General features: G+C 37.4%; 2 protein-coding genes and 1 long non-coding RNA gene across 5 annotated transcripts; 2 read left to right on the top strand and 1 right to left on the bottom strand.

The window, feature by feature from the left end:
• Nucleotides 1–227: 227 nt before the first annotated feature.
• On the bottom strand, nt 228–26,847 carry LOC122140671. 2 transcript variants are annotated; one of them, XR_006157266.1, is made up of 4 exons: nt 26,673–26,847; nt 9,138–9,219; nt 9,009–9,050; nt 228–1,169 (listed from the first exon to the last, which is right to left on the bottom strand). It is a non-coding gene; the product is annotated as an uncharacterized LOC122140671 (long non-coding RNA). The 2 variants fall into 2 exon arrangements; XR_006157267.1 differs by lacking the exon at nt 26,673–26,847 and adding an exon at nt 24,164–24,301.
• Nucleotides 3,025–8,173, top strand: tpbga (trophoblast glycoprotein a). The gene is made up of 2 exons (XM_019068255.2): nt 3,025–3,555; nt 5,214–8,173. The coding sequence occupies exons 1-2, from the start codon at nt 3,290–3,292 to the stop codon at nt 6,061–6,063; spliced, it is 1,116 nt and encodes a 371-aa protein (XP_018923800.2). The 5' UTR covers nt 3,025–3,289; the 3' UTR covers nt 6,064–8,173.
• zgc:175136 (uncharacterized protein LOC100136863 homolog) lies at nt 23,526–25,878 on the top strand. Of its 2 annotated transcripts, XR_006157265.1 has the most exons (5): nt 23,526–23,609; nt 23,686–23,738; nt 23,820–24,525; nt 24,599–24,755; nt 25,832–25,878. XR_006157265.1 is itself a non-coding variant. In XM_042745239.1 (4 exons), exons 1-3 carry the CDS (start codon nt 23,587–23,589, stop codon nt 24,329–24,331), a joined length of 588 nt encoding a protein of 195 aa, XP_042601173.1. In that variant the 5' UTR covers nt 23,526–23,586; the 3' UTR covers nt 24,332–24,525; nt 24,599–25,086. The 2 variants fall into 2 exon arrangements, 1 of the variants encoding a protein (XP_042601173.1); XM_042745239.1 differs by lacking the exon at nt 25,832–25,878 and having other exon boundaries at nt 24,599–25,086.
• Nucleotides 26,848–27,016: the final 169 nt, after the last annotated feature.

The following is a 27,016-nucleotide window of genomic DNA, read 5'->3' as shown; positions in this document are numbered from 1 at the left end:
GAGCTGCACATGTTTTCTTTACATGCACTGCTGTTAAGCTTTCCATTACATGAACTTTGCACAACTACAAACAAGCAGACTTTTAATAATAATGAAATTGTCACCTCATAGCTCCTGCAGCTGCATTAGCTGCATGTGTTGTGCTCTGTAAGCCTGTGCGCATGTGTCTGATACTCAGAAACTCTGATACGGATGGTTGGCACTCAAAAGTTGTTTGTTCTGGGTTTTACTGCTTATAACCAATTGCATATATTTTAATATGAGGTTCTTAAAGTCTTTGTAATGATATATTTTGTGTTTTCTGTATGTATGGTAATGCCTGCTTGACTAGATGCGTTGTTTACAATGGCTGCTGAGTGTTAGAGAAATATGAGTAGCAGAATGCTTTTTGTTGTTGATTTTACCCTAATAATGTCAAGCATTCAGTAGAGCACATGGACAACTGGAAACAGGCTGAAAACACTAAACAAGGACTTTTTTACTCCAAATGAGTGACCGTGTAGTTTTATATTCATAGGGCTATAAGCTTCTACACTAAACTGTAGTTTAGGAATGTGAAGAAAGATGACTGTGTGCTTTATCTGATTTCATTTTAGAAATTGGTATTGGTCTTGCATTGTCTTTTCCTTTCTTTTCTCCCAAGAAGCCAGTAATGGTGATTTTAAAATTGAGTTATTGAGTTTGCACAATGTATTTCCTCAAAGCCTGCGTCCACAGCAAGAACTCCGATGGAAAAAGCCCATGTCCTGTCATCAGAAACTAATGGACACATATAATCATCTTCCTAATCGATTTACATTCCCCAATGTTGCATAATTATTATAAAATTTCAAACACAACTTCTGCCAACAAGATAATTTATGATAATTAATGTTCATGCATTATTGATATCAATAAAAGATGTTTACTATTACAGTATACTATGGGTTTTATTTATATATGTATATTAATGTCACAACAGTTTGGACTCTAGACTTAAAGTTTGACTTAAAATGCATGTATTTTATAATGTTTCAAATATTGTTTTTTTGCGCATTTCTTTGAACGGTTGCCCTGGAAACGTTTAATTGCGCTAGAGTCAGCAGGCAAAAGAGCGGCCTGCTGAATTCATAGCTTATTGTCCCCCTTCAGTTCAGCAGACCCCCGCCGACTTCAAAGCATCAGGAGTCCTGTGGAGTAAGGGATATCAGATCAATGTTCCCAACATACAAAAACACTGATTATCCAGACATAAACAAAGAAGTGGATTCCTCTTCAGAAAACCTATTGTGAACTCAGAAGCCAATTACACTGGTCTGAAGAATGTCCAGTGAGTTCAGCCCTTCGGAGCTCACGCAATGCATAAAGGCCCCTGAGAGATATGATTTTACATCTTTCTCTATTTTAACAACAGAAACAAAGGCTGTCAAATATTAATAATTTAAATAATAAATAGTTATAATATTATTTATTATTATAAGCAGAAGTTTTATATTCAAAGGGTAAAATCCTTTCTCAACTAGCCTTTTTTTTCTTTTCTTTTTTTTTACAGTAAAATTATATGTCGCGAATATGCTAGTTGAAGAGATGCATGTAAAGAAAGAAAGAAAAAAAAAAGTTACTTTATTTTTTGTCATGACTGAAGATTTTTTATATCAAAATGTGAATATATATATATATATATATATATATATATATATATATATATATATATATATATATATATATATATATATATATATATATAGTCAGTTTAGTTTTCAGAGTAACATTTCTCATTTTCATTTAGATTAACTTGATGTACTGAAACTAAAACAAAAATTAATTAAAAAGAGATAAATATTTAAAAACAGCAAAATGACAAACAAAAATACTAAATCTTTAAATAAAATTAACATTACATAGAAAATATAAAAATTAGGGCTGTCAAATGATTAATCACGATTAATCACATCCAAAATAAAAGTTTTGTTTACATAATATATGTGTGTATACTGTGTATATTTATTATGTATATATAAAATACACACACATGCATGTATATATTTAAGAAGAATATGTTATGTTTAGATATTAAATATATTTATATATAATATAAAATATAAGAATATAAATATATAAATGTATATACATGTAAATATTTTCTAAATATATAATTTATGTGTGTGTATTTATATATACATAATAAATATACCCTGTACACATACATATATTATGTAAACAAAACTTTTATTTTGGATGTGATTAATCGTGATTAATCATTTGACACCCCTAATAAAAATACAATCGAATTCAAAACATTAAAAAAACTATAAAAGTGCTGTCAAACGATTAATCGCGATTAATCGCATCCAGGTAAAAGTTTTTCTTTACGTCATTATATATGTGTGTGTACTGTGTATATTTATTTTGTATACTGCAAAAAGACATACACATACAGTATATATTTTTTAAAAATATAATGCATGTATTTACATGTTTATATTTATATTAATATAATTTGTATTATATATAAATATATTTAATATATAAATATAAAAAATTTCTTAAATATATACATGCATGTGTATGTGTTTATATAGCTATACATAATTATACATAGTACAGACATATATTGTGTAAACACATTTTTTTGGACACGATAGCACTAGTGTGTGTGTGTGTGTGTGTGTGTGTGTGTGTGTGTGTGTGTGTGTTTGAATGCTGCCCTCTTTGAATGTTTACTGAGGCCCCCTCGTGGGCCCCACCCCCTTACTAAGAGCCACTGCTCTAGTGCAATTTAAGAACTTTATCGACCTCCAAAGAACCGCATAAAAGCAACAGTAGACCACATATTTTTAAGTGCTTAGGCAGCAAACTGGACACCTTTAGCTACAGTACTGGAGTAGTAAAGATCAACTACAGTGAGAGATCATCGTAATCTTTTGATGAGCTTTAATCACTATTAATTAAGCCCATCAATCAGAGTGATGAGCGCGAGATGTGGGCTGGTATCGGTCTGCGCGGAGAGGTGCGAGTAAAGCTCCTCCCTGCTGATTGTTGAGAGTGATTCAGTCGCATTGTTTGAGAGCAGCGGATCAAACGCCCCACACAGAGAACCTCCTTTTCTCATGGAAATAAAGTGTCTGCCTCTCATTCACACATGAGTTTCTGTAATGCAAAGAAGTCGAGCACGCAGGGGCACTCAAGATCTCTGAGAGAGGTTCCGAGCGAGGAGCACTTGGAGAGACACTCTGGAGAAGCGGACGCACAGCCGCTGAACGAGGGCATTTGTTGAGTCAGATTGATGCGGTTTTGCTGATAGTTGACCATGCTCGCCTCTGCACGGTGCGCGGTTGTGCTGGGGCTGCTGTGCGCGGCGCTCTCCGCGGGCGCGTCGCTGTGTCCCGCCGGCTGCGAGTGCTCGGAAGCCGCGCTCACGGTTAAATGCGTCTCCAAAGATCTTCGGGGCATACCGAGCGGCATCCCGAGCTACACCAGAAACCTCTTCATCACCGGAAACCACATCAGCCAGATCGGACCCGAGTCTTTCCAGGGACTGGAGAACGTGACCAACTTGTCTCTGTCTAACAACAGGTAACGCAACGATGCATATTCAAAGAAGCTAGTAGTACATTTGTTCCTTGAACTACTGTTAACAACTGTTACATACATAACCGTTACAGTAAAGTTAGGTAACACTTTATTTTAAGGTGTCCTTGTTACACGTTATGTACTTACATTTATAATAATACATTATGCATAATTACAAGCAAGTTAGGCTACCCTAAGACAAACCTTAATCCTAACTCTAATCATATAGTAAGTGAATGCAGTTAATAAATATTACTCATTACTTAAATGTATAATTACACCGTAACCAGTGTTGGGAAGTTACTTTGGAAATGTAATAGATTACAGATTACAAGTTACTCTATCTAAAATGTAGTAGTGTAATTATTTCAACTACTTTATTAAAGTAATGTAACTGATTACTTTTTTTGATTACTTCTCTAAATTTTAAATTAAAATCTTTTTTTAATACATAAAGGCAGAGTTTAACCTTACAGTAGTATTCAACACTTATTCCAAAATCCATCATCACTTGAATTAAGATTATAATAATTTAATTTTAAAGCACAGCCACTACAAAATCTGACTGACTTTAAGATCATTATGAGGTTAAATACATATTTAAAACCAAAACAAGAAAGAGTTTAATAGCTATGACACTGTTTTTGAAATCAAATCTTCCATAGTTATGACAGGAAACACTGGCATCTAACAATGGCTTGGGATATATATATATATATATATATATATATATATATATATACAGTATATATATATATATATACAGTATATATTTCCCAAGCCATGAAAAACCCAGTTTGTAATCGTTAACATTTTCATAAGTAACTGTAATTTAATTACACTTTTTTTTTCTCAGTAACTGTAACTGATTACATTTATTTTGTAATTCAATTATGTAATTTAGTTACATGTTACTAGTTACTCCCCAACACTGACTGTAACAAGGACATCTTAAAATAAAGTGTAACCTAAAGTTATGGTAACTCAATATGGGATCTTCTTCAACAAGTGTAAGAATCCTTCCATCATTTTAATGACTGTAGAGGCTAAAATCGCTGTAAATCCTTAGTGTAGTTGATTTTTCAAAAGGGAAAGCTCAAGTATAGAAGCTTTAAGATATTTATTCTCACATCCTTGACTTATAGGATTCTACTTCATTTTATTAGCTCATTCATTATGAAACACAATGTATGGCATGTGGCTCAATTAAAAAGAAAGCAGAACCATATAAACAGCACCAGATTTGAAAATCGAATCAGTCATAATATTGGTTGAATGTTTTCCTTCTGAATGTAAACCGTTTTATTCGAAACATTCCCTCAGCAGGAAAACATTTATCTCATTTTCCCCCTTTTTTGCCATGAAACTGGTCTAAGATGCCGACATGGTATAAAACATCCAAATAAATCAACACCCCTCAATATCTGTTGTAGTTCTGACCTTGCAACTACGCTTACTCTGGCATCTATAGTTCCATTAAGAACCTTAATGCAAAGACTTGTGTAAGAGGTCCTTTACTGTGGATAAAAGGTTCTTTTGGATATAGGTTCTTGACACAAGAAAACAGTTCTTCACTGACGGGTTCTTTATGGAACCAAAAACTGTTCTTCAATGGCAAAACCCACGACTGTAGTGTCAAATGTTCCTTTTCTCCTCTCCAGGATCTCTGAGGTGAAGTCTCGCACATTTTCTAGCCTGCGGAGCCTCAGATCACTGGACCTCAGCAACAACCAGCTGGCCGTCATCCATCCTGAGGCATTCACCGTCCAGAGCCGCATGCTGAGGGAGCTCAACCTCAGTCGGGCTCTCTACAACCACTCGTCTGTCATTTTTTTAGCCACCTCTCTTCGCTGGAGCAGCCTGGAAGACCTGCAGGGACTGGACCTGTCCAGTAATGGGCTTGTCTACTTGCCCCCGGGCATCTTTTGCCATCTTGTAAGCCTGCGGCGCCTTCAGCTTGGCAACAACTCTATAGTGTCCATCCATAACGGGACGTTCACAGGACTGGATCACCTCCAGGAGCTCCACCTCACCCATAACGCCCTCAGGACCCTGCGTGAAGAGGCTCTAAAAGAGCTGGAGCAGATGCGTTCGGTGAGGCTCCACCTGGCGGAGAATCCTTACACCTGCACATGCGACATCGAGCCTTTCGCCGCCTGGGTGAACAGCTCACAGGCGCGAGTGGTGGACATCGAGCGCCTGACTTGCGCATTCCCAGTCGCCTTGCAGAACACGTCGCTACTGACGGTGGGCCAACTTGAGTTGGGTTGCCATAAAGCGGGAGAAAGTGACAATCTCGCACTGCAGACCTCCTACGTGTTCCTGGGTCTCGTGCTGGGATTTGTCGGTCTCATGTTCCTCTTTGTGCTCTACCTGAACCGCAAAGGTATTAAGAAGCGCATCTATGACATGCGCGACGCATGCCGGGAAGTCTGGGAAGGGTACCACTACCGATACGAGATCGACTCCGATCCCAGACTGTCGCAAGTCTCGACAACAGCTGATGTGTGAGCTCTTCCCAAACTGAGCTCCTTATATGAACTAGTTTTCCATTGCATTTAACATCCATTTGTGCGGCGAACAGTGTTGGGGGTAACGCAAGTTACATAATCAGATTACTTTTTTCAAGTAACTAGTAAAGTAATGCATTACTTTTAAATTTACAATGAAATATCTGAGTAATGCAAGTTACTTTGTTTTCCCATGTATTCACTAACATCTCTCCTGTCCCTGTGTTGAGAGAAATCGTGAGTCAGTGCAAAGGCACTTTCTTCAGCATTTGGTGTGAAAGGGCCCTTACAGTTGGCAAAATGTAACTTTTGGGTTTTTTTGTTATTAAAAACAAATAAGCACGCCCAGCCCAGATGATACAAAAGTAATGTAATGCATTATTTTCCATAAAAAGTAACTAAGTAATGCAATAAGTTACTTTTTATGGAGTAATGCGATACTCTAATGCATTATTTTTTATTTAAAAGTAACTTTCCCCAACAGGTGGCGAACATTTAGATATATTTAAGTAGGCACATTTCTTGTGAAAAGCACGTACTTGCCTGTCTCATTGAAGCCTTTATAACAAGCACACCTCCCCCTCAATTCTGCACAGAATTGGCCCTGAGATGCATTTGCTTCTCAGTCATCATGGGATGTATGAGGATTAACCCAATAAAGGGGCAGAAGCCATAAAGTAACTCTGACTACCACCAACAAACCCCCCACCAGTCTCCATTGTCCTGTGCTGGAGTATTGCCCACCTCTCTGGTGCTCAAGTGCCTTGTTCGTTGGATTTAAGAGGCTGGCCAGCTTCACAAGGGGACAAATCTTATATATGTGTAATATGTGGTTGTGAAGTTTTGAGAACTGTTTTATTGCATGCCCCTGCAACCCTGTTTTTATGGAAGTGAATGCAGTTTTTCGCATCGGACCCCAAGCAACCATATTAGCAGCTTTCTATGGTCCTTTCTGTCCCTCTATCCACAGGGAGTCTGCGAAGAATGTGCTGGATTTTCTCTCCAAAGGCTTTCCAGCAGGAGGATAACCTCCTCTAAGCTCTAGAAGGAGGATCTTTTGAAGAAAGAGACCCAGTTTGCAGAAATCTCCGGCTGCTTTTTTTTTTTTTTTTTTTTCGCTCAAAAGAGACGTTTTGCTTTGTTTTTATTCCACTCATTTTTATTGTCAGAATGATGAGAAACAGCCCTTACGAGGGCCGCTGAGCGAGACCCCTCCTCCGTCAAGCCTGTTCGCTCTTTGAAGACTCAGTCTGGCTCAGTTCCTCATATGTTCCCCAGCTTTTTCTGTTTAAGGGACTTTACGGTGATAAGATACAGATGAAGCTGGGGCCGTTGTGCTGAACGGTCCCCTGCTCTGTTTCCGAGTTCTGTTTCCAAATGTGCAAGACTGAAAAGAAATATGCTTGATGTGTTGTGCCAATGTGCTGGACTTCACTTAACTGCCTGGATAACATGATTTTATGCAGCATATGTTTGTCAAAAGATACAGACTATTTAGTCTTTGAGTGAATCTCACAAAGACAGTCAGGAATTTTCTTGTGTGTAAATGAATTTATATTTCACCTTATCAAAAAGAAAAAATAAATATTTAGCATAAACCAAAAGGCTGTTTTTCCTGACTTTTTGCATTGTGACTATTTTAATGACAAAGTACATTTAATGTGGAATATATAAGTGGGGGAAAAAAATATATATATATATCTTTGTGAGATTCACTCATTTGTCAACAATGTTTTGGACCGAGAAGCATTATCTGTGGAAAAGCATCATCTTTGCTCATAATGAAAGCATTTTTGTGCCTGATAAACTATTCAAATTATGCTGTTTGGTACATGAAACTTCACAGATATTTGGACCGTCTTCCATTGTGCTTTTATAGCTTTATACTCATGTATTATTCATTATATTCAAATGAACCTTTCTCTAAAGAGGTAGGGAAAACCTTTTCAGTGGCTTGCCAAAAGCAAAATGTTTACTCATGAATTTATCAGGTATCCAGTACAAAACTAAACTTTTGTGGATGTGTCATGCATCGCATGGACAAATAAATGGTCTTTCTTCAGGGCAGAGTTTATTTTGCATGCTTAAAAATAAAGGTTTTTAAATTTGAAATTGAAATGAGTCTCTTTGTGTCTTGCTGGTCAGAAAGATATTTGTGGGTTCTTGTAGGAGGATTCCTTTCGTTAGTTAACAGAACAGCTCAAGGATCATTCTCCTTTAGTTTAGAGTAGAAATTACTCACCGCAAACCCTCCTCATCCTTTCTTATCTTCGCAGTACCTGATAAAAGTTTCCCCACTAGTTTTGAGTTTCTTATTGTATTATCCTTCAGATCAGTTCAAATTAAAATTACATATTAGAGCATGGACTCAGTGGAAATCTATCATCATGTGAATACCGATGCTGTGATATTATTCTCCCTTCTAACAAAAGGCCTTTAGAAAGAGCTTGAAGGGCATCAGAGGTGTTTCATAACTGATAATAACTAGCTAAGTCGCATTTTTACGGCTGCAAATCAAACACATGAGTTCAGCATATGTATGATAATCGGCTTCAGCACAGAGTTGAATGCAATGCCTCATTGAAAATCATCTGTGGTTCAGAGCACGGCTCTGTGTCTAATTTAAAACATTTTAAAATATTTTAATGAAGGTTTTTGATTAAGTTGGCCTTCTACAATGAAGTAAATTAGAAAACAAAAAAGGTTTGTTCACACTGGCAGCGAGTTAGTAAAGTTTAATTTGTGCAAGCACTAAGCATCAACCAATGAGTGAAGAAAGTCAAGCAAAAAGCATACAGCCATTTAACCTCTATGTGTGAAAGCCCCTATATATCGAAGCGTTTTTATTGCTGTTGCTTAATGGCTTTGTGCCTGTTTATGACATGATGTTCGTGTTGCTGATAGTCAATGCAGCATGAAAGCAGAACTGAAGGCTTTACAAAGTACCTCTTTCCTCCAACAGCTCCCTGTGCAGAAGACCATGGTGGGCTTGTTAAAAACAACGAAGAAATTTAGCCAATTAGTTATGAATTTATGGCCGCCCTCAGGCTCAGACCCACAAAAATTGATATTTACCTGGCATCATCTGGCCGGACACCGCTGTGCCAGAGAACAGTACTGAAGATTAATGTCATCTTCTCTCGGCCTCATGGAAAGCCTGCAGGAAAGACAAAATATCACAAAGCTCTGAATTTCATCTGGTTTGCCTCTGACTTTCAAGCAAGCCAGCCATTTAAGAAGAAGAACAAAGACATCCAAGTTCATGTGACCGCTGTGCTGTTCATGAGACCCACTTGTTTTATTTTCATAGTTTTATTAGTTCTCGATGGCCCTACACTGTGGTTTTGCTGTTAAACAGAAAAGCGCCCTTGGGATGTTACAGAGAAAAGCTGCTCTTTTGCAATTAGTCATGTGTTTGCAGACTCTAATGCGCTTTGGTTTAGAAACATCCTGGCACCATTAAGGGACGTTTAATGGATTGATATATGGGTTCATGAAATGAATCTCACATCTATGAGGGATTGAATACATTAAAGGCAAACCCACAACAGTCATCAACATGACAACAGCGATTTAGTGGCAGCTGACTTTCTGGAGAGGCATTTTTCCCCTCAACTCTCTTTCTTTCTTTCTTTCTTTCTTAGAGCCTCCAGAAGCCTCCAGCTTGTCCTTTCATTTTCAATTCTTTAGCAAACATCTCTTTGTTACACTTCTTGTCTCTTTCCATGTCTTATATCTTTATTAAGATATATATGGCTTGTTTTATCACGCTGAGATATATGTTTAGTGGTGTTGGCTCAAACAAGCACCACTATTCTACTGCTCATGCTTACAGTGAGGGATTGAAGAAAACCCTAAACCTATTAAACATCACTTCATAACTCATCCTGCAGGAAGATTTTGGCCTGATAGATGGTAAAACAAAGAAAGAACTCATAGATTTCTACTGAAGAAAAGTGTTGAGTCATATAAATACACACATACATTTTTCGGTCACAAGAACTCTCAAAAAGTTTAGCATGGTAATGGCAATGTTTATGTGTTTGGTCTTGGCGTAGTAGATCTGCTACGCTTCTGCAGAGTAAGTACCGAGACTTGCTACTGCCAATACATCCACAGGCATGCTGCTGTGAGCATGTAAGAAATACTGCTGCTGCACATATAACATCAATAACTCCCATAGCATACATCATCAGCCCATAGCAGGTCTATACAGGTGGAGCTGGGGAAGGTGGAGGGTTTCTGAAGCGCGCTGCAACTAGGACTGCATCGCAATTTGTGGATTGATTCTGAATGCATCATGATTCTCTCTGGAATGGATTCTGAACTTTTTAAAGGGATAGTTCATCCAAAAATGAAAATTCTGTCATGAATTACTCATCCTCATGTCGTTCCAAACCCTAAGTCCTTCATTCATCTTTGGAACACAAATTAAGATATTTTTGATGGAATCTGAGAGCTCTCTGACCCTCCGTAGACAGCAAGGATATAACGATCAACGCACAGAAACGTAGCAAGAACATCTGTAAAATAGTCCATGTGACATCAGGGGTACAACCATAATTTTACGAAGCTACGAGAATACTTTTTGTGCGCAAAGAAAACAATAATGACATAATTTATTCAGCCATTTTGGAGAGTATCCCAGAACATAATCAATGTAATCAGCGTTGTTTACGTTCAGCATGCTTGTGCTGTCTACTGAACGTAAACAACGCTGATTACAATCTTTTGACATACAAGAGTTCATCGTACTATAAAAACATCCTGTAAGTTTCAGAACTCAAAACTTTCTCATTGCCTGCTTCTACGTCGCTGCCTGTTTTGCCCCGCCCACCGATTCACACATGTAGTGTTTACAAAAGAGGCGAACATGCAGATCAATGCAGAAACCAAAGATTTATCTGAAGACAACAAGACACTGTGCAGTGCCAAGTTGTGGAAAAACAGTGTTTGCGTTGCCTTCCTTCTGAACCCAGTGTTAGGAAAGAATTTTATTTTTAATGAAGTGCCAGACAGAGTCAGTAAGAACTTGGTATCTTTGTTCACTTAACTTTACCACAGATTCGTTTACAAATAAGGCACAGTTTGACACAGTTTTTCAAAAACCTTGAAACTAAAAGACGATGCTCTCTGACTATATTGGATCCAACAGTAATGTCGCACACAATTTTGTTTTATTACGTGATCACTATTGCTTTGTCTGTTAACCAGATAATTTTATATGTACTGAGTATTTATGCATTTTTGACCTAGCAGCATCCATCTGTGAAGGATATAGGCTGTCAATCATACACAACTATTAGCCAATCGTAGCAGTGTGCGTTTACTTCCGAGTCTATGATCTGCCACTCCTATTCAAACAGAGCGCTCTGATGAGGTGTCAAAAACAGGACAGAAAATAGCCTATTACTTCTAAATTATGATTTTTTTTTAATGTAAAAATATTGAAGTGGACCTCAAAGAACAGTACAAAATAAAAATGGCTGTTCATGACCGTTTTAAAAGTGTACTTAAGTGTGTTAAGAAACAGTCATGAAAGTGAACTCTCCTTAAGGACACTTAAGTGGCCTTTTATTTCATTAATATTATATTATACTTTCTGCAAGTACAGTTTTTTTTTAATACACTTTTAAGATTTGAAGTACACTGCAAATGCACATTCAAAACAATTCAAAAGCAGACATCTTTTCACACGTGCAATTAACTAGCATCAACTCACAGCACCTTTGCAACTGCATATGCTAAACAACACATTAGCAGCCACATAGCAATACACTGGCAACCAACTTCGCAGCGAGTTTTGCACAGGGAAACACTCTCATGTTTCTCAGAAAATAGCAAAATCTAAATCATTTTGTCTTCAGTGAGTCATTGCAAGCTATTATGCTGTAAATCAAGTGATTTCGTTGTGGTTTCAGCAAGACTGCATGATGTTCTTTTCTCTTTTTTAGATGTATGTTTATGTACATACTAAGTTAGTTGAACAGATAATAGATTTTGTCTCACACATACAAACAAACACACATATAAAGCATCTAATTTTCTCCCGAAGCACTGATTATAAACTTGTGCTGTTTATTCAGGTTTATCTATTTGTTTAGTCCAGTTGTCCAACCAGCCCAATGACAATAGGCAGCTATGAAAGTCCTACTCCCAGCGGCGGCGTCCCATTGTCCGACTGTTGGCTGAGCTTTGGCGAACGATTGTTTTTGAGAGCTTTAGTAAAAGGGGTTGTTATAGCTGGAGGTACAGCCAATGATGTGTCGGCTCCATTTATCACTTTTTCAATTAGGGGTAACAATCAACTCACACTCACACATATGCACCTGTTTACACAAACACACACTCCCAGTCATGCACAAACACAGTGATGGATATGCTACATACTCATGTGGCTTTTCCATGTATAATCATATAATCTGAGCAAATGAAGTCGAAGACATTATTGCAGCACTCTATATTGTGTAATGTGCTGTGCTGAAAGACAGAGGGTTTAATAAAAAACAATAAATCATGATTATTGCTCACTAGCATGAAGTGGGAGCCATGACAGACATGCAAAACTCTCTATGACACAGAGAGACAATTGAAACCCCATTACATGAGCCTCATGAAGAAATGTTTGGGTCATGTCTCACCCCTATATCAAAGGAAAAAAAATAATATTTGGAATCATTGAATATGTAATATGTAATTTTGTAACTCCCTATGATAATAAAACAGCTCATGTGTGCAAATACCTGTCAAGCAAAACTCCATCTACGTTTGAAACTTAATTCGGAATTTCAAAGTGCTTCTAAAATGTTACATTATTATTCAAGTGTTTATAAAAAAGAATGCATTAGCTAGAACTATCAGTTGAGACAAAATATACAAGTATTTTATTAGTAAACTATCAGTTGAGACTATACTTCAAAGTGTAATAAAATGCTACAAGTATTTTATTAGTAAACTATCAGTTAAAACTAAACTTCAAAGTGTACTAATATGCTACAAGTATTTAATTAGTAAACTATCAGTTGAGACTATACTTCAAAGTGTACTAAAATGCTACAAGTATTTAATTAGTAAACTGTCAGTTGAGACTATACTTCAAAGTGTAATAAAATGCTACAAGTATTTAATTAGTAAACTGTCAGTACACCTACGTTTACATTTTGTATAGTTGCAGTACAAACTAAAATCATAGATGTAAACTAGTTGTGTACTCAAAGTTTACTACTGCAATACTTAAAGTATACTTAAAAATATACTTTTATATACTAGAAAGTGGGCCAATTTAGTTCCAAGGAGTATTGAAACAGTACACTTACAAGTATACTATAGTACAATGATATTTATATACTTACTACATAAAGTATACTTAAAAATGTACTTGAACTTTACTTAAGTATACTTACTTAAGTATACTTAATAAAATAAACTTGAAGTATACTTATTTTTGGTAATCTAAATCTTAAATAAATAAAATACATCATAAAATGAAGAAACAAACTCATCTACATCATAAGCCTAAGGGTGACTACATTTTCAGGAAATTTCATTTTTTAGGTGAACTATTCCTTTACTAAAGCTTCTTTTAAAGAAAGTAAATAAATAAAATAGCCAAAAGGCCATGCTTATGTCACATGAACTATGGTTTGCTACTTGCTAATCAGTTGCAGGTGGTGTTAGCAGGAGGGTCATTCTTATTCTTGAGGATTTGATTAAACGATAATGTGTTTACCACACTGTGTTGTGCAGGATGAGTCAGCTATATTTATGTTTTCCCAGAAGAAAAGTATACATTAAATACGTATAAAGTGAATTGGGTCAACATTTATGAGTACCCTTACTTAATTTACACTAAATATAATTTATTTTTATCGTGATTTAATGTGTTAATGTAACCGAAAGACAATAAGTCAATAAATCATGATTATTGCATGCAAGCATAAATAAGGAATCTTGACAGGTTTGCAAAACCCTCTCTGCCACAAAGCCTGACTTCTTCATGGCCCCTCACACAAACAGAGAGGCAGAATGAAGGACTGAGTTTCAAATTAAAAACAAATGCATGTGGAACCCAGTGACCCCGCGTCCAACAATAGGATAATGTCTCTGACATCCCGAACAACAAAAGAGCCATCAAAGCGCTTTGATCTCCGACTACATCCATACTGCGTTCCCTTAATGCAGTACAGTCAGAAATTATATCATCCCTCTGGGTTTTCCCTGCCCTCTGCCCAGCTGTGGGTGCTGTTATGTGGGTTTGTTTCTTGTGTTGCCTCCCTGTCTGCTGATGTGTCCGACCAGAAGATCTTGGAACAACTTCTCGTTGTTTAGCTCTAGTCATCATCTCGGGGAGAAAAATGCCATTGGTGGGGTTATGACAAATTGCGTGGGTATGAATACAGCATATATGCGAGTAACAGTTGATGATAAATTCTTTCATCTCCATGTCAGGATCTGACACAGTGTATCTTTGTCTACAGTATATCATTGTCTACCGTGGTATCTTTCGACAGTTGTATCTTCTGTATGTGAGTCAAAACCACATTCGTTTTACAATACTGCTGCAAAACCTTTAGCACTGATCTTTGCAGAACTATCCTAAGTGTGCATCCCTGCAAGTTCACACCATCAGTGTTTAAGGTTTACCATCATATTTACTTAAAGGTTTGAGTCTTGAAACATCTGTTCATACAGCAGCTTACAATAGCGGCTAGCAGACCGATGAGCAACTATATCAAATAATCAAACTATATTGAGAGAAATCAGGAGTTAGTGCGGAGTTGTGTGCACAGTGTGAACATGCTACTGTAGATCTAGACTAGATGTAAACATGTATTTACTCATCTCACTTGCATAAAAACAGATCACATAAGAACAGAACTCAGAATATTACACATATATACAATAATTATACAATGTCAAATAACACAAATATCCTTTAGAAAATTTAATCCAATTTTATTAACCGATGCCTTTGCTGCTGATTTTTGAGGATCCAATTTAACCAAACTATGAGCTAAAATAAACACAGCATTTGTGTTTTATTTATTATTATTATTGCTGAAGAGTGTTGAACTTCCTTCTCATGTGTCCTATTCTTCATGCAATCAAGAATGGCAGCACAACTGAAATGTTTGTTTAAGCTGCTCCCTCTACTGTACAGATGTGAATTGCATTTCCTTCAACCCTCACTCCAAATTCAAAATTTAGGATTTTCATCTAATATTTTGAGCATTGTGAACAGTAAGCTTGCTCTCCTGTACTTTCTCTGCTGATGCATCTGTTCTCTCCTCTTAGCATCTGTCTTTATCATGTCCCATCCTGGCCTCTATTAACATACTGTTTACAGACTTCGTAATATTTCCTACTAGACATTTCTGAAAGCTGAATAAATAAGCTTTCCATTAATTTATGGTTTGTTAGGATAGGACAATATTTAGCCGAGATACAGCTATTTAAAAAAAAAAAAACTTAAATAAAAAAAATTTCTAAATACTGAGAAAATCACCTTTAAAGTTGTCCAAATGAAGTTCTTAGCAATGCATATTACTAATCAAAAATTAGGTTTTGATATATTTACAGTTATGAATCCAAATGAATCGTTACTGCTCAGACTCAGGCTCCAGTTGAATCACTACTGCTCAGAGTCTGGCTCCAAATGAATTGTTACTGCTCAGACTCGGGTTCCAAATGAATCGCTACTGCTCAGACTCTGGCTCCAAATGAATCGCTACTGCTCAGACTCTGGCTCCAAATGAATCACTACTGCTCAGACTCTGGCTCCAAATGAAACACTACTGCTCAGACTCTGGCTCCAAATGAATCGCTACTGCTCAGACTCTGGCTCCAAATGAATCGCTACTGCTCAGACTCAGGCTCCAAATGAATCGCTACTGCTCAGACTCGGGTTCCAAATGAATCGCTACTGCTCAGACTCTGGCTCCAAATGAATCGCTACTGCTCAGACTCTGGCTCCAAATGAATCGCTACGTGCTGCTCAGACCCTCTGGCTCCAAATGAATCGCTACTGCTCAGACTCTGGCTCCAAATGAATCGCTACTGCTCAGACTCAGGCTCCAAATGAATCGCTACTGCTCAGACTCAGGCTCCAAATGAATCGCTACCGCTCAGACTCTGACTCCAAATGAATCGCTGCTGTTCAGACTCTGGTTCCAAATGAATCACTACTGCTCAGACTCAGGCTCCAAATAAATTGCTACTGCTCAGATCCAGGCTCCAAATCAAACAATACTGCTTAGACTCGGGCTCCAACTGAATCAATACTGTTCTGACTCTGGCTCCAAATGAATCAATACTGCTCAGACTCGGGCTCCAAATGAATCGCTACTGTGTCTCTGTTTCCAAATGAATCGCTGCTGCTCAGACTCAGGCTCCAAATGAATCGCTGCTGCTCAGACTCGGGCTCCAAATTAATCGCTGCTGCTCAGACTCAGGCTCCAAATGAATAACTTTCTGCTCAGACTCGGGTTCCAAATGAATCGCTGCTGCTCAGACTCGGGCTCCAAATGAATCGCTACTGTTCAGACTCGGGCCCCAAAGAATCGCTGCTGCTCAATATCGGGCACCAAATGAATCACTGCTGCTCAGACTTGAGCACCAAAAAGAAACTGCATCCCAACAAAATCGCTACCCCAAACAATTGATAACCAAATAAACCTCAGCACCAAATACAATCACTGCTCCCCACAATCCAATTTACACTCCCATTCATTTACATTCTTTGAACATTTATAAATGCTTATATAAGGATATCAGCAAAAAAGAACATTTTAAAAACATTTAGAACGGTCAACACAAAGTAAGCATTCCCCCTACTCACCACCTTTCTACTTACGCATGTCAAACTGTAAGCACAACCAAGTATGTCACAGAATATGTCACATCTACTAAAACACAATTAAATTTTTGTGATTTATAATGTCATTTGCAAAATGTGTTTTTGTTTTTTTGCATCGGTGCAATTTTTTTTTCCTATCCAATAGTGTAGATGTGGCATCTACTAGCAGGGGCCAAAGCTAGCCCGCAAAACCATATCAAAAGAATGACTCAAACACAGAGATCAATATAACTAACCTAGTTTAATTGGGTCTCACTTGACCACTCAAGAGAATGCAGGAACAATCCTCCAAGACCGCGTTATTGAACATCTTCTGTAATAACATTAGTCCCGCTGTACAGGGAGTGCTAGTCAAATGGAATACAATTATTATTACGTTTTTTGGTTGTTGTTGCTGTCTGTTTGTTTTTTTGACGGAAGAGCATGATGAGATGTGGGCGTGTCTTTCTCTAGAGGTAATCTGAGCTTTTGTTCCTGCTGTGCATTAAGCCCATTATGACTCAAGTTATTGTTATTACGTACATTATTCAAGATGACCAGATGCCTGAGCAGGAGGGGGTTCTAAGTGCCAAGCCAGGGCTAGCTGTGCGCAATTGGCTGGGATGTGGAGAAGGTTCTAGAGGTCAGAGGGCAGATACTTCCAAAGGGAAGATGCCATCTGGACCACTGCTGACTCATGACAGGCTCTTATTTTGATCTTATAGTGTTCCTTCCTGTCAATGAGAAACATGACAGATTGGCTAAGATCAATATTTAGTCACACACCACTTCACCGTCACACACCTATAATATAAAAGTGAGCATAAGAAGCCAATGGACAAAGTCACTGTTGCCTTCTGCCTAGTAATGAAAATACTGAATAGCTTTCTATATTTATTCTATTACTAGATACTACTAGATACTGCTCACTAAGCATCAATTTTGGTCATAATTAGGGTTAGTGGTTTGAACAAACTCCTAACCATTACTCAGGGGCATACCCATCATTTCAGAAATGAGGGGAACAGAAATGTCAAATGTAATAATACCTTTTTTCTCTCATTTTATACTTTTAATTGGCAAAGAAATAAATTAAATACATTGCTGGACAATAAACAATTATTTGTATTCTATAATATTTTTTTCCTCTGTTTTCCTAATGACTATTTTATGATTGGTCTGTATAGACCTTAGGTAGCTCCTTTGTCCATATGGACCCTTTTCACAAGACTGTGAGGATGTCATCAGCATTGTAAATCCTCCTATACATATATATATATATTAAATGTATATACATTTATAAAACAAAAAAATATATAACACTAACGCTAGCATCAAACTAAAAAAAAATCAAAAAAAAAAACGCTAATGTAAGGGTGTTTCTAATACAGCATTTATGGAAGTGATGGTAAATTTGTTAAATTTGAAAGTTGTAAAACTATTGCGCCACATTTCTTTTGCTATCTGAGCAAATTGGAATGCAAAAAAATAAAAATAAATATTTGTGGTAGTCTCCCATTCACTGCAATAGACGTTTACCAAACTATGACGACTTCCGCTGCTGAGAAACCCAGAAATGTGAAAAGGGTCCATTAGGGATTTCTTGGGTTGTGTTCCACTTTACTTTTAGACATCCACTCGCAAACTTCTCTGCGTACTTCCCCACTGCCATTTTGTGGTGTGTTCCACTTTGTGAAGTGGATGAGGGAAGAATATATAGAGACATACCCTCGATCCCTCAATTTTGAGTGAGCAAGTCTACTTCATATGTACAATTCAGACTAATTCATATACCGCAATGCAACACGATTGCTTTTAATTTGCCCCACACCAACCAGCTCTATGATATATATATATATATATATATTTATTTTTTTAATATTTCAAGGGCTTAGGACGTTCCAGTTCAGCCCAATGAAAGGGTTCCACCAGTAGTGGGCACTCGTGCAACGTAATCAATGACGTACATCCAAGTAAACGAGACGGAGGGAAGCTAGTGAGGGAAGGGCATAAAAACCGAACTGGAACGTAGCCCTGGTCCGTCATAAGTTATTACTTCTATGAGTCTGTTGGACTTTCTGTGTGAGAGCGCCCTCCAGCTTTGAGTATGAAACACTCTCACTGCATGAGAGTGTTTAGCACTCCATAATGTTCACATTACCAAGTTTTGTAAGCAAATAAAACATGACATGCAAAGACTATCTTGTCCCTTTGAATCTTGACACCGGCCCTTTCCTGAAACACACTTTCCCGAAAACAAATTGCAGGGGACGAATTTACGCATCCCCTCAATACTCTACACCCATGCCATTAGTATTAAACTTTACACCTCATATTTTAATTTGTGATATTTTACATAAATAATGTGGCTTACTGAGGAGAGGTGTGGTATTACGCTTCCAAACGATCAGACTTATGGATAAAAATCCTTTAGAGCTGGGGTTTCAAATTCAGAGGGCCACTATCCTGCAGAGTTTAGCTCCAATCCAAATAAACACACCTGGACCAGCTAATCAAGGTCTTCTGGATTACCATACAAATCTCCAGGCAGGTGTTTTGGAGCTGGCTGGAGTTGAACTCTGCAGGACAGTGGCCCTCTAGGACTAAAAAAATCACTCAAGCTATATTCTGTGTGCAGTTACAGTAGTGGACAAAGTAGGCCTACACAATTTAAGTACTTGAGTAAAAGCACAGATACCCTATTTTAGCACACAACTCAAGCCGAGAGGTTCTTAGATCACAGACGCAGTACATGTAGCAAGGTTTTTTTTTTTTTTTTTTTTTTTTTTTTTGTATTTATATAATAAATAAAAAGAAAATGGATAGAATAGAAAAAGAATAGAGCAAGTTATTGATGGAGGCCAATTTTGCTTTTGTTAAATGACCATTTGCAAAGACCCACCCGTCCACCAAAGTTAATCTACTCTCCTGTCTAATTTGTAGTTAAGGGTAGAAGGGATACAGCTGCAGCTACTGCGCATTTACATGTTTTCCGAGCCAACAATATAAGGTGAAACCTCTGTAAATGGTTTTAAAAATGACATGATGACATATTTTCATCACTTTAGAATGTCGCAGTGACCGTATTTGTGCAGTAAAGGACCTGACAGATGAGCGCAGATGTGCATATACAGCTCCCGATCGGGGCAAAGTTCACGGGATTTTGTCCACAGAATGATAAGAGCACACGTATTATTGTATTAATTCACACTCTATTTTAACTTAAGTGCTGCAAGCCATGCATACAGCACCAGACATGACAGATTTCCTGTATGCAAAACAAGTACTATAAAGGAATTCCTTAGCTTATTGCCGTTACTGTGGAAGCTAACAACAGCACAGCTTAATCCTGTGCACATTTTCATATTTAGTTATATTGAAAATGTTTTTTACCCCGTTTTAACATGGCTCTCTATGGAGACCGGCTGTAGCTGCCGGGCAAGATGGTGGATAGCAGCAGCGGCACATAATATCTGCATTCAGATTGGTCAGATCGCCTGTCAATCAAGCTCTTTGTGACTGGTCAGTTGTATAATAAATAAAAAGAAATAATTCGAATACAAAAAGAATAGAGAAGCTAGTGTTAGTTTTTTGTTTGTCTGTTTGTTTTATTAAGAAAAGAACCTAGTGATGCCATGTAGACAGAGAAGTGGTCCAAGAACTGAGCCCTGAGGCACCCCAGTAGTTAGATGTTGCGACTTGGATACCTCACTTCTCCAAGATACCTTAAAGGACCTATCTGAGAGATAAGACTCAAACCACTGGAGTGCAGTTCCTCAGATGCCATTTGCCAATAGGGTTGACAGGAGGATCTGGTGTTTAACTGTGTCAAAAGCAGGGGACAGACCCAGCAAGATAAGTATTGAAGATTTGGAAGCCACTCTTGCCAGTCTTAGGGCTTTAACAACTGAAAGCAAGGCAGTCTCGGTTGAATGTCCACTTCAAATTCAGCGAGTTTTTGACTGTAGACTCTTAACAGATCACTGAATCAGTTGTTGGGTGCATCTCAATTGGAAAGCTGCATCCTTCAGCAGATTTTAAAAGATGCATCAAGTGTATCCATTCAACACATTTCAATTCACGAAAAAGAAGAAAATGAGTCGGTGCTTGGTTCTTCCAATATGCCTGTGGGATGGAAATCATTTTGGCATAGACATGTGCAGTTACTAGACATCTCATTCTAGTGCTTAATGCTAAGGAGAGCTAGTGTAAAAGCCTCTGAAGGACTGGACTAGGAAGCTTCAAGATGCAGCCTTCAATTTGAGAAGCACCTGCTGATTCGAGAGCCACTGCTATGTGATCAGTCCACTTCATGAACAAATCATACAGTGCCATTTGTGAACCGATCCAACAGATTAATCTTAAAAAAAGAATCGTTCACAAATTCAAATTTCGGTTTCTTTAGTTTGAAAAACATGAGGAACAATATTAAATCTAGTTGAGTAAAAAGTTAAATAAAACTAATCTGATAAAGTATAGGTATTTGAAAAATATGTTTACTGTCTACTACTGGCAAATATTGATTTATATGCATACTGGTTATATGACTTCCTTTGTTGGAACATAAAATGAGAAATTCATAGCATAATGTCCAAGTTGCTTTTTGCATGCATTGACATTAGTACGGTATAGTTTACAGTCTATTACAGTAGATATTTAATGTAAGAATCTAATGAGAACCCTAAAGTTTATAATTTTAATTTAACAAAAAACAAACAAACAAACAAACAAAAAACTTGGATGCATTTTTGGTAATTAGAATGAGGGGGGAAAAAATAGTCTTAAATGTGATTTATTTTTAGGGTGACGTGACCTAAACATGCTTTAGTAAGATTCACTCATATAGCCAGATCTGTTTGGTGGTGGTGCAAGGTGTAAGATTGATGGGGAAGTACAATATCTAGTCCAAGTATTATAATAAGAATCCTTGAATGTCCGATGATGAATAGATCCACACTACACCTCACAATGGGACATTCTCTCCTGTATGCCACTGCTTGCTGAGGAGAATCTGCTGACGAGGGAGTTTGCCAAGTATGGCTGGCCATTACTGAAGCTTATTCTTGAAAATTGTCTAAGAAATGCAGACTAAAACAAAGGCGTTTGCAGGACTGATGAAGTGTGTTTTCCTGGATACATATTTTCTGATTAATGAGACTCATTGCAGCTGAAAAAAAAAATATATATATATATATATCTATATATATATATATATATATATATATATATATATATATATATATATATATTCATTGTTTCCATACTGAGTCACTTTATTTGCGCCACTGTGATTATTTCTGATGATGTTAGCAAGAAAAAAAACTTGCTTTTTACTCAACTTTATATGTCCTTTTTCTGTTCACCAACAGATCTTGACAGGAATCACTTATTTATTTTCTACATAAAGCTGAAAACATCTGCAAGTGCCACATATTAACAGCCAACAAGTCACCGCCATACAATTGAATGTCAATCTGACTGTTAATCACAGCTCCATGTAAAGGTCACACAGTCACATCACTTTCCATAATGGCAGGTGAAGAGCTCGTGAAGGATCCTGTTAATATATAAGGAAATTACTGGATTCCAAATTCCCGACTTTGGAGGAATAAATGAGGGGCAATGTATAGGATGAAATGACATGCCAAGGAAAAGTAGGCCGGTGTGACAGATCTCCTCAGCGCTTAAAGTACCTGGTATCAGGAGACAGACGGATGCTTCTCCTTCCTGCTGACTGCAGGAGAATGACACTAATGATCCCTATCTATCAAATGTGCACAGGTGGGAATGGAAAATTGTCAGAGCGGTGCGTGTATGCGTGCGAGAATGAGGGAAGGCTATTAGACAGCATTAATGGCTTTCATACCTCCTTAAGGTATGAAACCCCATACTGTGAACACATGTCTGTACTTGAGCTTGATGCATTATGACGCCTCTTCCTCGAAAGCACTCGCTTCAAAATACATACTGGATGTGGAGACAGACCATTCATGTTATACATAATATTTTGCAATTCTCTAAACTTTAACACAAAATGCCTGTAGTTTTCAATATAAATATGAAAAATGTTGTCAGCTATGTGCTTTCTTTACCATGTTCAGTCCATGAAAAAGGTAAGTACTGTATTTAACTGATTTGAGTTCACAGTGAAGCGAATATAATTATGGTCAGATGAGGTTGTGCAGTAGGTTAGAAAGCATATGTTCATCATAGTCTAGAAATAAGGTTAAATGCATGGCTTCTTCAGTCATGAAAAACCTAGAAATAGCAGATAAAATATTTTCCAGGTTTGGAAAAGTCATGAAAATTATTAAAATATTAAAGTCAATGACATACAGTAAATATATAATTATATATTTGATTTTTTTATATAGTAAGTAATATTTTGGTTAGTAGGTAACACATTTTAGGTTACCTGACAACACATTTTATAGTTCATTTGAATTCATTAAAATTTATTAGTATTGCTTTACTTTTTTTACATTTTTGTTTTATTTTCTGTTCTGTCTTACAAGTGATTTTATCAAGCATACTAAAAAAAACCGGTATCTTGGTATCCGAGCAGGTATCTTGATTGCTGATTGGCTGAAGGTGATGTGTGAAGTCTATAAGGTATTCCCATTAAGGTCTAGCCAGAAGTTATCAAGTGAGGACACTATAACAGAAGTTGCTGGCTACTTTTATTTAACAATGGATTCTACATACTGTTTAAGGTGAGCACAAAACTTTTTTCTTAAGCTGAACATGTACACTGCTTTACCAAATGTTTGACTTGTTGCTTGTTTTCAGGATTCTTTTTGCCTTGTTTCCTGCTTATGTAACCTGTTTGGGGAATTATGAAGGTAAATCTAACACACTACTGCTATTTTTCTGAAACATTGCTGTCTCATGCTGTTTGTGTCCTCTTTATTTGTTTCTAACAGGGAGCATGCCAACCGCTAATTTGCAGAGAGTTTCAGCACACACTTTCCCCGTGATTGGCCCTGAGGTGAAACAAATGGGAAACTGGAACGATCCTGCTTGCGCTTATGCTCTCCCCTGCCCCACCGTCAAGGTGATTGTTTGCAGGATCAAATGTAAAATCGTATTCAAAAGATTCAGACTTCTGCTAAAAGTGATAATCAAGAAAATGAGCTCTGATGGGATTCTTCTCAAGGCCCCAGAAAGTGCTCAGATAAACAAGATACCACCTGAAGCTACCCACCCCAAATTCCAGCAGACCTACAATATCCACAGTCAACCTACTCAAATCTTTAAGCCTGTTTACCCCTCTCAAAGTGGAGCTCAACATGATGTAGCGAAGTCCTCAGTGGCCATTTCTAATGCAATCCTGATGATGCAGGCTCCTGCAAATGTTCAAAATAAAGCAGAATTCAACAAGCCCAAAGTTTATCCTGGATTTCCAGAGCGTAAAATACCATTTGCCCCTGGTTAGACCTTCAGACCTTCTAATTTTGTACATTTTGAGGCCAGGTCAAAATGTACAAAAGCCTGTTAGTTCTTCATCCCATTGTTCCAAAGGAGTCCAAAGCCAAGATGGCACCAGGCGTATTACTGCCATGCCAAGTGAGTTTGGTCAAGGTGCCATCCAAAGGATTTCTCCTACACTTTCCAGCAGTTACAGAGAAGGTAACCACTTCATAATCACATTGAATGTTTTAAATGTTATTTTTAATTGGAAAATAACTACTTTTTGCAATAGCTGCACAAAACCAGCCTCAATTTAACAGCTTGGATTCCTCGGCCTCTAAGTGTGAAGTGACCCAGAATAGCCCTGCAGGTTTTGGTCAACAGGGTCCAGTCAGATTCCAGGAAGCGAACCTCTCCATCTAGAAGCAGTTCTCAATGTCTGCTCTAAAGTGAGTACAATTGCTTCACTTACAGTCTACACAGAGAACGTCTATATTTGGTTTTTAGCAGGAAATGATCTGCCCTCTGCAAGCAATACTGTAAAGTCCAAAAGTGGGATGGTTATTTCAGCATTTACAGCATCCCAGAAATCTGTCTTTGCTTCAAGTAGTGGGCTGCCTCAAGTGTAATTCAGGATTTTTATGGCTATGTTCAGAATGGGATTCCAGTTTAATTCCTACTGTGCAGTATGTGATGTATGCTAACCACCATTTAAAAAGAAAAATGTATAATGCAATGAACATTTTCAAGTGTTTTAGTTGTATGCAGAGGTGAACCAAGATGAAGTGGGGGCCCCAGGCAAAATTAAAACATGAAGCCCTTCTAAAAGATTTTGTGTGTGTGTGTGTGTCTGTATACATACACACACACACACACACACACACACAGCATACAAAAAGTAGTTAAAACTCATAATAGAACATAAATTGTTTGTGTTTTTTAAACAAAGTGCTTATTCTTTAACAAAATGTCAATCTTCATCTTAATGGCAGAAGATGCAATACTGTACAATACAATCTTGAAGATACAGTACAATCTTCATATTTACAGTAACAATTTATTCTGAAGCAATATTTTCATCAGTGTTCTATCAGCTTTTACATTGGCATACTCAAATCTGCATATTTTTATTTACCTTTACAAAGGCCTATTTTTACAAATGTATAATTTTTTGATATATTAAACATAAAACGCTGAATACGGTGGAGCGCTGCAACTTAAGAAAACACATGCAAATAGAAAAAGCACCAGCAAATCAAGAAAACATCTTCATCTGTTTGACAACAAACGAGCTGCAAATACTCACAACGCAAACAAAGAAGTTTATTTGCAGTGCGTTTCTTTGTTTGGTTGTGCTGTGAGTATTTGCAGTGCATTTGTTGTCAAATTGATGAAGTTGTTTTCTTAATTTGCAGGTGTTTTTTTTCTATTTGCAGTGCATTTCGTTATTTGGTCGTGTTGTGAGCATTTTCTGTGAGTGTTGTCAAATTGATGAAGTTTTTTTTTTTTTTTTTTTTTTTTGCAGGTGTCTTTTCTATTTGCAGCGCGTTGAGCTCTCTCGGACACCGTAGAATACTGATATTTGAAATTATTTAAATAATAAAAATGTGAAATTAAGACCGCCAGTAGGCAGCAGCAAGTCACTGTTAATAAGTGAGTCACTGGGCTTGAACTGAATCATTTAAATGTTTGATTCGTTCAGGAACGAAACACCGTCATGTTGCTCAGGGACGCAAAACAGTGCTGTGGCCACTGATCTCTATTATAGATCAGTGGCTGTGTGGCTTTGTTTGGAATTATTTATGTTGTCGAAATAGTACAAACACAGGCAATATGGGTCTCTTAATTAACTTCTAGTGTACTGAACTGTTGTAAAAAAAAAAAAAAATCAACATTTGTAATCATGGTCATTTTTGGAGGAAAAAAACGGACTCTTTATGTGAAATTGATTAATTATATGAAGTGGTATAAATAAATACATTTTCTGCCCCAATGTCTTGAATTTGTGATCATTCTGAATGTATTTTAATAGACTGAATCATGCAGTGAAAGTGCGCACTGTAAATTCGCAGTCTATTATTATTATTATTCCGCTTATACTACGGTTACCACACCTCAAGACATTGATCCGATGATTTATTTAAAGGGATTCGTCCGGTTTTTGTACTTAAATCGCTATTGTGAGTAGGACTATTTCTTCCGCATCTCATCCAATCCCTCTTTTGCTAGTACCAAAACGTCGTTTTAAACTGGTAACGGAGGCTTGAGACGTTGATAGCATTCTAATGCAGTTATTAATGAAGTTATCAGAAAGAGAGCGAGAGAGAGACAGAGAGAAAGAGATTGTGTGAATTAGGCTAACGTACCTCTGTGCGCCTCTAAACACTCTTCTGCTGCAGCGTCTCTATAAGTGATAAATGTCATGTGTGGCCTTTAAGTTGCTACACTGTATAGGCTAACTGATAAAATCGTCAGGGCAGCGCTGACAAAACCTTTTTGTGCAAACTGCGTGACCGTTATTATAGCTTTACTATATGCGAAGTGATATGGAACTGTAATGCGGTCAAGAGAGCTGCCTGGAACTACGTTCGCCGTGCGTTTCCAAGAAAATAATTGCACGCCTCAGAACGTTCATCAGCCAATCAGATTCAAGCATTCTGAATGTAGACTAATAAAATAAGAAGTATCGTCGCGTTTCGATGCTTTGCTT

The sequence above is a fragment of the Cyprinus carpio genome, chromosome B19 (assembly GCF_018340385.1).
Source record: "Cyprinus carpio isolate SPL01 chromosome B19, ASM1834038v1, whole genome shotgun sequence".
NCBI lineage: Eukaryota > Metazoa > Chordata > Actinopteri > Cypriniformes > Cyprinidae > Cyprinus > Cyprinus carpio.
This window is presented reverse-complemented; position numbering and strand designations above follow the sequence as displayed.

Coding starts and splice junctions, on each gene's coding strand:
- zgc:175136 (XM_042745239.1), top strand. CDS start 23,587: ATGGATTCTACATACTGTTTAAG. Junction 23,610..23,685: donor GATTCTACATACTGTTTAAG/GTGAGCACAAAA, acceptor GCTTGTTTTCAG/GATTCTTTTTGCCTTGTTTC. Junction 23,739..23,819: donor CTGTTTGGGGAATTATGAAG/GTAAATCTAACA, acceptor TGTTTCTAACAG/GGAGCATGCCAACCGCTAAT.
- tpbga (XM_019068255.2), top strand. CDS start 3,290: ATGCTCGCCTCTGCACGGTGCGCGGTTGTGCTGGGGCTGCTGTGCGCG. Junction 3,556..5,213: donor TTGTCTCTGTCTAACAACAG/GTAACGCAACGA, acceptor TCTCCTCTCCAG/GATCTCTGAGGTGAAGTCTC.